Raw genomic sequence first — 11398 nt, forward strand, 5'->3', positions numbered from 1 at the left:
TTCAGCAGTGACGTGCTGTTTTGTGCTTTGGCCAAACTATCTCTCTTTCCCTTTCCCCTTCTCCCTCTTTCTCTCTCTCTCTCTCTCCCTCTCTCTCTCTGTCTCTCTCTCTCTCTCTCTCTCTCTCTCTCTCTCTGTCTCTCTCTCCCCCCCAACAATCCGGATCCGTAAATCCGTTCTCCTGGTTTTCCTCCACATAGCTATGAATGGGTGCAGGTTTACAGAGCAGGCTACATTCAGAGCTTACCCCACTCCCTGCAGACACACACACACCACATGCAGACACATCACTCTCACACACACAAGAAAACCGCTGTGAAGACCAAGATATAGGAGAAGATAACCTGCACAGAGAGAGATAGAGTACCAGAGAGAGATAGAGCGAGTAAAGAGAGGGAAACAGAGAGAGGGGGAGACAGACAGAAGGAGAGAGGTTTCTCAAAGACAGGACTGGGAGAGTTTACCTCGCAACCTGCCAATTCAGGTGATCAGGTAATACTGGTTTCTGATTGCATGTTTGTATTAACACTGTAGTAATTGTGGTTGTGTGTGTGACTGTCAGTTGCTGCTGTTCTAGTGTGGGTCTCTTTTGTCATGGCTGGGGATGTGTTGAGAGGTTGTTCTGTAGTTGTGCTGAATCACTGGGTCAGTGTGTGTGTGTGTGTGCGTGTGCATGCACGAGCGTGTGTGTGTGTGTGTGTGTGTATTCTGAAAGGACAGGTGTAGTCCCACAGAGAGGGATGCAGCTGTGCATTTCATTATGGCTCTCTCCATCATGCTGTTTCTCTCTTTCCCACCTCTCTGTATCCCCACTCCTACACCCTCTTCCTCCTCCTCCTCCTCCTCCTCCTCCTGTCTCCCTCTGTTTCTCCCAGTCTGTCCCCACACCAGCACGCTGCTGATGGTCTTTGCAGCATCGTTGATGCGGTTGTGCTCACATGCGGTTGTCACGCACGCTCACTTGTTATTCTGCACAGCGATTCAGTGACACGTGACGCGTTCATGCGGCAGCAGTAAGGTATTGCCCCCCCCCCCCCCCCCCCCCCCCCCCGTCTCCAGTCCATCTCCACGCCCGCCCCACACAACGCAGTGAAGCTGGGGGCAGACGGGCGTGAGCAGCACGGTCTGGCATGCGAACTGATTGGATAATGAAGGAGACGCCAACATTCCTTTTTGCTCCTTTAGCTCCGCCTCAACAGTCGCTCCCGCCAGCTGCATAACGCTTCCGTTTGTTTCCATGGGAACCCTTTTGATCGCACCCCTGTCCGCCCTCTAATCCTGCACCTCCCCCACCTTTAGCGCCTCCACCCGGCTGCCTCCACCTTCCCCGTTAATGTGAAGCCACTAACATGGAGAAGAGCATTCAGAGGACGGAAGGTGTACGGTGTGAGCATCTTGGTGCTCCGCGCTACACACACTTTCTATTTCCTGTTGATGTTGTGCGTTTGCGTCATCCTTGATGTGCGCATGTGTGTTTTACACCGAGCGCCTGCCCTGTGGGCGGAGTCACAGCAGACAGGAGTGACGGGAGAATCACTGGTCAGAATCTGCACAGTTTGCAGACTGTGCTTGGAGGATTGCTTTTAGTCTTCATGCTTCCTGAATTGGGAGAGGTGTGGTTGTTGAAATATTCTGATATTCTAATTGGGGAGGGGTGTGGTTGTTTAAATATTCATAAATTGGGAGGGGTGGTGTCGTTTTAAATTTTCAGAAATTGGGAGGGGTGTGGTTGTTCAAATATTCAAAGCGTTCATGGCAGAATTTTTTTATTAAATTTAACTAAAAGTAAACAGTCCCAAAAGAAAACAAAATTTGCTAAAAATTTTGTTTGCTAACCTACAATGACACTTTTGAATTACTACAATGAATTCATTTCAAATGAAGTATTATTGCATTACTAGCCAAACACTGATCATAGATGTTTCTTGTGTGTTTCTTCAGACCTGTTTGCATATATAGAACACTACTAGTCTAGTATATAAGCCCATCCCTAAAAATGCAGCATTTTTGCTTGTCTTTGTTCTGTCTCGGTACACAAACACACACACACACACACACACACACACACACACACACACACACACACACACAGACGCACACACAGACACACAAACATGCCTTCACCGATTCAGATACAGACGTTGTGGGAGATGTATTACAGTCAGGTGTTGTGTAGTTGAGGAGGCTGATGAACACAAGAGCACAAGAACAAGACTGTCCCTCTCTGTCCCTCTGTCACAGGCCTGTCCCTCTCTGTCCCTCTGTCACAGGTCTGTCCCTCTCTGTCCCTCTGTCACAGGTCTGTCCCTCTCTGTCCCTCTGTCACAGGACTGTCCCTCTCTGTCCCTCTGTCACAGGACTGTCCCTCTCTGTCCCTCTGTCACAGGCCTGTCCCTCTCTGTCCCTCTGTCACAGGTCTGTCCCTCTCTGTCCCTCTGTCACAGGACTGTCCCTCTCTGTCCCTCTGTCACAGGCCTGTCCCTCTCTGTCCCTCTGTCACTGGCCTGTCCCTCTCTGTCCCTCTGTCACAGGTCTGTCCCTCTCTGTCCCTCTGTCACTGGTCTGTCCCTCTCTGTCCCTCTGTCACAGGCCTGTCTCTCTGTCACAGGACTGTCCCTCTGTCTGCCCCTCTTTCTGTCCCTCTGTCTGTCTGCTCTGGCCTGTGCCTGACCTTGGATCTAATTATCCATCATCCCGGCTGGACCCAGATGGACGCAAGCAGCAAGCCCCTCTCAGAGAAGAAGAGCAAACAGACACACTCAAATGCAGACACACTCAAATGCAGACACACTCAAATGCAATCAAGAAGGTTAATTTTTCAGCAGCCCTGGTTTTGAAACAAAAATATGCAGTGTATTATCTTGTGTCACCAATGTAATTCAAAACTGCCAGATTTAGGTGGACTAGCAGATTTAGGTGGACTTGAGCAGGGTCGACCGTGACTTGCCGAACACAATCAGAAAGCCAGGGTGTGTTCAGCCCTACCATGATGACTTTGTTTGTGTGGAATATCTGAGAAAGCCCGGGTGTGTCCATGGCTGTTTGTGCAACAGCTGTAGAAAAACCCATCTTGGTTTGAGTTTATCAAACATTCTGGCTTGACGTTCGATGACTTAAATACACAGAATGGTAAAAAATGTCGTTCTTTTGAGCACTGTGCCTTTGGTTTGCGCAGCCTCGCAGCCGGATGACTGTGGTTCTGGATGACTGTGGTTCTGAAGCCTCTGGGTGGGCCGCTGGAGTGGCTTATGGTAGTCATTCTGTTGTTTCGGCTCCATGGTGGACCAGGGCTGCGTGAATCTGTACCTTTTGCAGGAGCTACTGTATGTGTGGTGTGAGTGGCTGTTAACAGCAGCTGTATTGGTCAGTGGACACACATCTTGGGAGATGGGGTGTTTTAGCGGGGGTGTTTTGAGATGACTCAGATTAAGCAGTGCATAAAAACGTAGATAAAAGATCAAAGGTCAAGATTTGACCGTGTGCATAGAACACAGTGGAATGTGTTGACCTCCGAAGGTCATAAAGAACCTGTGATCCTGTGTTTCCTGTGATCCGTGCTGACCCAAGCACATTATGAATTAATGAATGAATGTTCAATTTATATTACATTAACACATTAACGCTGGTCCTTTCACAACGCCAGTGGCTTTGATCCAGCAACATCTTCATGTGTGTGAATCCACCACCTTCTGTACTGATCATTGTGATCTGCACACACCATAGCAGAAGCCCTTACCCACCCAGGGAGCAAACTATGACATAGTCTCACATTAAAGTGTAGAGTACAGCCATATGTTACTGTGGTAGGCAACACAGTAAAGGTAAATGTAGATCATCATATCACTCACAATATAAGTGTAATGTTCTCACACACAGAGAGCTGTATTGTCCAACCTGATTTTTTATTTGTTTGTTTGTTGTGTATTAAATGTATTCAGAAGTACCTGCAGAAGTGTTCTTAGTTCTGTTGCTTCTATTACGTGTTACAGTTGAATTTGTTAGGCTTAGTGTTTTCCAGACAAACTCTGCTCCTTCCTCTAGGAATGGGTGATTCAGCTCTGATGGGTTTAGGGACTGGTGATTGGTGTTGTGTTGATGCTTGGGACAATGTGCAACTCAGATCTCACACTGTGGCCTTATTAAGCAGGAACAAAAATGTCCTGCTCTGGATCATTAACAGAATGTATCCTTAACCCTGCCTGAAAATGGCGTATTCAGGATAAAATATCCAAGCAAGCATTTGAAGTGGATATGAACATGTGAATGCTCTTACCTCCTCTCCTCCACCTGCCCTCCCTACAGAGACGGGCCCGATTGACCCGGTTCTGATCGAGAGATACAACACTCCGGGCTTTGTGGGCTGCCTGTCCCGCGTGCAGTTCAACAACGTCGCTCCTCTGAAGGCGGCTCTCAGGTCGCGGGTCTCTGCTCCTGTCTCACACCAGGGCAAACTGGTCGAGTCCAACTGTGGGGCGTCCCCCTTGACCATCCCACCCATGTCGGCTGCCACGGACCCCTGGCACATGGAAGGAGGTAGGAGGGGGGGGGGGGGTTCAGGGTGTAGTAGGGGCGGGGGGGGGGGGGGGGGTGGTGGAGTTGGAGGTAGAGCTGGAATAACACTACTTTTGTTATTACCACACCCATGCGAGTCTCAAGATGCTGAGACACAAAGTTTTTGCTCTGCGCAAGGTCTCTGCAGGACTAAATTAGGTTTCGGTGTCCATGATGGATTGATTCGAGTGTGTGCGAAGCTGTGATGAAGCAAAAATGTTCAACAACTTGCAGGTCCTTGAGAATTGAACTAAAACATGCTGCCGTAGCTGAACAATCTGCTGACATTTCAAGGACAAAATTTATAAAGAGAGAACGTAATGAGTCTTTCTGTGATGAGTGGCTCGCAGCATCAGACACTGGCCACCAGAGGGAGACCACGAGCCAGAAGCTAATCAGGATTCGTTAGCCTGATATCCTTCAGGTGGCCCAAACCTATATAACAGCTTAATACTTTAAACCTTCTGGTAATTGATATTCCAAGTACACCGTTTTCCCTTATGTCTGTCCCCTAGTGTCTTGAGGATTTGTGTGTACACTGGTTCTGTCCTTGGGCCATAAAAGTCTCGCGAGCCTCGTTCCACTGGTTTTCTTTAGAAGCAGCTGGGGTTTTTCTCCCCCATAAACCCATCTTATCTGGTTGCGTGAGGCTTCTACCCTCCTGTGTGTCCACCAGAAGCACTTTGTCAGGATACATATTGGACATTCCTGCCACCCTGTTACAGTTTCTGCAAAGGGCAGTTTGTTACATAGATTGTTCATCGTCTGTTTAATCTCATTTTACTGATGACTTGAAAAACCAGGAGGTGCCATTAGGAAATAAGCATTTTCTCCTCCATATAGTTCCATAGGGGCTACAGCAGTTCATGTTCATAACTGACACAAAATAAATTCTGATATTTATCAGAACTTGTAAAATGTGACTTTAGTGAAAACCGGCTATGTCGCCTTGGATCAACTGACACCAGGTGAAATATCCACTTTCTCCTGACTAGAAACATGTCGACATTTGATTCAGCCGTATTCCTGTGCAATAGTTTCTCCCAAAGGAGACATTGATTTCTGTCTTCTGTGACCATGGACTTCTACAGTGCACTCTTCCTCTGGAGTACACTGGGTTCACGCAGCAGAGTGAGTGTCAGAGTGTCACTGGGCTGAAAACAGTCTGAAAGGGAACATAGTGGCCACACCCAGGTAGCGAAGACTAACTCCTTATCATCAGCGCTGACATCACAGTGTGCTGGACAGAATAAAGCCCCCGAAGAGACACACACATCTGAATATGTCTGTCACCGTTGACGCCTCAACCATGCATTTCTGTGCATTTGCAGCTTGTTTTGATTTTAATGGTCTCTTTTTGGCCTTGGCTTGCCTTCTGTTTGCTGTGTGAGGAGACGATGACCAACATGATGGCTGTGTTTTCCACAGGTGCCGGTTTCCCTTTTAATGAGGAGAGAGTCATACCAGACGGAGTCAACAGGAATTCTGCAATAATTGGAGGTAGGAAGTATTGGGACATATCTGAGGTGTTCAGTGACGTTCTTCTGGAGGTCTGGATGCACCTTCCATCTGTACCATCTGTACCATTTATTTCTGATCCTAACGTACACGTCCCGCCTTCTCGGTGCAGGTATTATTGCTGTGGTGATCTTCACCATCCTATGCACCCTGGTCTTCCTCATTCGCTACATGTTTCGCCACAAGGGGACATACCACACCAACGAGGCGAAGGGCGGAGAGGCGTCCGAGTCCGCCGACACGGCCATCATCGGAACTGAGCCCAACTTCACAGAGACCATCGACGAGAGCAAGAAGGAATGGTTCATCTAAGCGCCTATCCTGTCTGGGCAGTGGGTGGGGAGCGGGCAGACTCTCTCAGACACTCGTGGAGAAACGCACCAAGCAACCACTAGAGGGCGCTTTCTCAACCAAGCCGAGAGAACAGACTGTACATACTGAATGGTCTCTACTTTCTGTTGTGTTTGAGCACTTGAAGGGTCCCTTACATGTTTATTCTCTGAATGTCATCTGAACAAAGGTTTTTTTTTTTCTTTGTACCGAGACCCATATATTTGCCAATTGTTTTTATATTTGCTCTCAATTTTGTTTACTTTATCCATTTTAATCATGAAGCCCTTTCTTTATTTTACTCTTTAAACCGTGCACAGTATTTTGAACAACTGTAAATGGCCGATGCTCTATATAAACACTTTTATGAATAATTTAATTTGACTTACATAATGTATGATTTCTTTGCAGCAGTGCTGGACTGTGACAGTATTTGCATCAGCAGACAGAAGCCAAGCTGAGGCATGATAATCTCACACCATCAGTGTGTTTGTGTGCACCCCAGTGCGGCTTGCCTTTGTTAAAAGCCTTCAGATATATTGTTATGCGCATAAACATCGTCAGACATGTCTGGGTCTCACTTGCTTGGCTAGCAGAAGGATTTTGAAATAATAAAATAGTAAAATAAAAAGTATCATTTGCCTATGGCTCACCTATATAGGCTGTTCGTCAAGACACTGTACACCACTTGGTGTGGACTGAAAGGGAAGGAGCACTTGGAGCAGTTATGAAGGCTTTACGAAGGCTTTATGACAGCTTTATGAAGGCTTTATGACAGCTTTATGAAGGCTTTATCCCAGGTGCCTTCAGGATTCAGCCAGTGGCTTTCCATCTGTCCAGAGCTCCTTCACCATCCCCATCACACCCTGCGTCTGCATCAGCACCACAGGACTCCACAGGAACGACGAGGAGCGACGAGCACATGGATGCGCAGCCTCCAGAGACGTGGATGCGAGAGCCACTGCTCATGTCTAGACCAAGACTACAGTTTGACAGTGTGCATTTGAGTTTATGCAGATACAATATGGTCATATCACCCGTTTTGTTTCTTGGTTTGGTGTTTAACTTTTTTTCTGTTGTTGGCTGTTTCTTTGTTTTCATTTTATCTTGCTTTTTGTATACACACTTACAATTGAGCTGAGGCTAAATTATAATTTAACACAGAGTTCCCCAATACTAACAACAAAAATTTGTTCATGATTTCTTTACATCTCACTGGGTTAAAAGTAAAATTTATCATATTTTTTTGTTCCAAAGTGGCATCTCATCACATCAAACTTACTGCAGTATGTACTAGAATACTATTTATAAATGATGCCACTACAATGCCCTCCAGAATTATTGGCACCCCTAATCGAGGTTAAGCAAAACAGAGAATATTAAATGAGACTATGACAAAAAGACTATAATAGATTGCTTGTTATTTATCAGCTTTGATCTTTCACTAACAGAAACCTTGCCATTAAGTATAATTATTCACAGAAAAAAAATCAAATCCTTATTAAAAAATAAATAAAAATTCTCAAAAATGTGTGTCACAATTACTGGCACTATGCAAATAATTGTAAACAAACTAAATGACCTGTATTTTCATGGATATTTGACCCACCCCAGAGACATTAGAAACTGTATAGTGATCATCACAAAGCTCTTGTTTTATGAGATGTCAATAAATATAAAAAAAAGTATGAGGTGACCTGTGGGCCTTCAAAAAACACCAGATGAAGAATTGAGAATCTGGCCAGTATAGAACACACATATATGATACCCACACTGCCTACACTGTGAGAGGAGGGACTGCTTGAGATGCATTTCTTTCACCTTCACTTCTCTGAAGTTCACGTCTTCCAGCCATCATAGCTGGACCATTTAAAAAACAACAGGTCAACAGGCCCACGTAACAGGCCCATATTCCAAAATTACAATTACATATCACATCTATGCCCACATAGTGTCCCAGCAAAAGTGAAACTCCTGGAGTTTGCTAAATGTCTCTGCGTTTTGATTAGAATGCATTGCATTAAATAAAACAGTTCTGGGGGAGTGATGTAAGAAGTTTCAAGGTCACCTATCTCCTCACTGTGAAGCATCATAGTGGGTTTGTGTTGTAGGGTGCTGTGTTTCCTCTATGTGTTGGGGAGACGGTCTGTTGTAGGAAGGTCTGGGTTGTAGGGGGCTGTGTTGGGAAGGTGGTCTGTGTTGTAGGGAGGTCTGTGTTGTGGGGGGCTATGTTGGGGAGACAGTCTGTGTTGTAGAGAGGTCTGTTGGGGAGGTGGTCGGTGTTGTAGAGAGGTCTGTGTTGTATGGGGCTGTGTTGCGAAGGCAGTCTGTGTTGTAGAGAGGTCTGTGTTGTATGGGGCTGTGTTGGGAAGGCAGTCTGTGTTGTAGAGAGGTCTGTGTTGTAGGGGGCTATGTTGGAGAGGCAGTCTGTGTTGTAGAGAGGTCTTTGTTGTAGGGGGCTGTGTTGGGAAGGCGGTCTGTGTTGTAGAGGGTTGTTTTGGAGAGGCGGTCTGAATTGTGAGTTGTGATGTGAACTGTGATATATTTTCATAACATTTTTTTTCTAAATAATGAAAGTATATGAAATAATCTAAATGAAAGGTTACAAAAACAAACATTTATAGTCCTTTTGCTCATCTTTACCAAAGGTGCCAATATCTCTGTGTGTGTCATATCTAGCTTTAACGGCCCGTAACCCTTCAGTTTCCACTCAAGCTGCTGGATTTGATTTAGCAGAGGTTCAGTTCTGTCACAATAAGCAGAGCTGTACCTTCTTATGGGCAAACTAGTCATAACACACCACTCTGATGAATATGGCATATGCACAGAATGTGGGCATCCATGGAGTGTTTTAGAATGGTTTAAAGGCCTGTTCTTACAATCACATAATCATAGAGAAGGAAGACTGAAATTGTACATTTAAGAGAGATGATTACCTGATCTGATGTTGTCAGACAGGAGGCAGGTGATTGAGGACTGAGAGATGTGTAGAACGTAGTGTTAGCAACCGCGTCTGCATGTCACCACCATCAAACAAGCACATTCCACCTTGTAGATATCCTGATCTTAACATGCCGCCCCTCAGTATCTAATGTTGTTTTGTACATTGGTCAAAAATTATATAATGTATAAATATATTTTTATGAGAATATTTTATAGATGACCTAGCCATCATCTGTGTATTTTCTCTTTGTCTGTTGGGGTGGTTTGGCCGTGAACTGCTGGAAGTGTAACGAGAATGTGTAGAGCTAGATACAGGTTCTAAATGTCAGGAGTGCTCTCGAAAGCTTGGACTACTATGGTGGTGTAATATTTTACCCATGTGATTGCCATGGTTTCATTTTAATGAACAATTTTCCTTCATCTTTTGTGAAGGTAATATGTTAACTACTATTAATATTTTTGTTATTTGTTACTGTTGTTGTTTTTTGTAAATACAAATTAAGGTTTTCAAAGTTGATTTTCAGGCAGAGTCTGTTCTCCATGGATAAAATCCAAACACATCCTCCATGTTTAAGGGGTTTCCACAGTGTTACTGCATATACAATACATCATATTTACTCACCACAGTGTTCTCATAACACGTCTCTGCATACTGCGTGTGGATTTGACTTAATTTAATGCCGGCATGACCACTATATGTGAAGTTGTACATACTGTATTGTAAACTAATGCGAAATATCATACCTGTATTTAGTCTTGGGGACATATTTTTTAACTTTTATTATGATATTGGCAAGTCAGGAATGAATAGTATAATACTTTTTATATTTGGTACTACTCCATTCTCGACTGGCTGTGTACCATAAAATATTTGTAATAACCTCCTCATCCATCCCATCTGTGTGTGACGCCTGTGAGTAGAATAAAGGACAAAATCATTATAAATGTGGCTGTTCTTATGGGCAGGGAATAAAACGTACTTATCAGAATCAGATCAGAATCGCAAATACTTCATTGTGCACATATATTGGAAATATTCCTGTTGGCATTACTGCAAAAACAGTGTTAGCAGGCAGCTTGTGGTTGTGATGATAGACATGTCATAAGTGAACACGTATTGTCCATTCCACATTATAAAAACAACAATTCACACTACACACACACACACTACACACACACACACACACACACAAATGCAATTAGCACAAGATGATAGGAAAGGAACGCCTGGGTGTGATTTGGTATGATGACCCATTAGCAGGACTGTCATGCAGTGGTCAGACAGTAGGTGGCGAGTGCGTGGTTTGTGATTTCTGCTCTGTCCAAGAGGATGGTGTTTGCTCAGCTTCCTTCAGATGCAACACTTTCTCTCATAATTATCAAAGCTGGACCATTTGGAGTTAGTGAGACAAACAGACAAACGGGATGGACAGTTTTATTGATGTAATGGACCACTCAATACCCCTATGTATGCGCTAATAGCTCCCCCTTGTGGAGAATCCCCATCATAACGCATGCATAAGTGAATGAGTTGCAATCTCGATTCAAATGGTCACAGGGGGCTTTCATGGTTCAACTTGCCTGTAAAAGTGCTCATGTAGTGTTCCTGTAGCACAGGGAACAAAAACCAGTCAAAAACAGCAGAGCACATAAGTCAATTTCCTTAACCTACCAAAGAAACATACAATAGTTGTTGAAAGCATCGGTGACCAGTGATATTTGGGGAGGTCTGATCTGTGATAGGGTCCTTTAAATAAACATAACAATGAGACATCATCCCAAAAGAGATTAATAATAGCAGTCAAGCTCTAGTACTCTACCAGTGCATCTCAACGACAGAAACCTGGGCCACATTTCTACGTTGAGGATATAGGAATAGGAACAGCGAATGAATGAATGGGAACAATGAATGAATGAATGGGAACAATGAATGAATGAATGGGAACAGTGAATGAATGAATGGGAACAGTGGAGAACTGTGGCAGTTCCGGAGGGTGACCTCTGAAAGGTTTAGCTCCGTACACTCACCTGTGTGAACAACCACCACTAATTCAAC

General features: G+C 44.6%; 1 protein-coding gene across 2 annotated transcripts in view; it reads left to right on the plus strand.

Annotated features, from left to right (window-relative positions):
* cntnap2a (contactin associated protein 2a) overlaps nucleotides 1–10312 on the plus strand; it is a 342082-nt gene extending 331770 nt beyond the window's left edge. The window contains exons 22-24 of one of the 2 annotated variants that reach the window (XM_077012789.1): nucleotides 4303–4533; nucleotides 5980–6054; nucleotides 6182–10312. In XM_077012789.1, the coding sequence (XP_076868904.1) occupies nucleotides 4303–4533; nucleotides 5980–6054; nucleotides 6182–6381 (506 nt within the window). In that variant the 3' untranslated portion in view covers nucleotides 6382–10312. The remainder of the gene's footprint in view (nucleotides 1–4302; nucleotides 4534–5979; nucleotides 6055–6181) is intronic. The other variant, XM_077012790.1, reaches the window with a different exon arrangement.
* Nucleotides 10313–11398: the final 1086 nt, after the last annotated feature.

The sequence above is a fragment of the Brachyhypopomus gauderio genome, chromosome 7, assembly GCF_052324685.1.
Source record: "Brachyhypopomus gauderio isolate BG-103 chromosome 7, BGAUD_0.2, whole genome shotgun sequence".
NCBI classification, from domain to species: domain Eukaryota; kingdom Metazoa; phylum Chordata; class Actinopteri; order Gymnotiformes; family Hypopomidae; genus Brachyhypopomus; species Brachyhypopomus gauderio.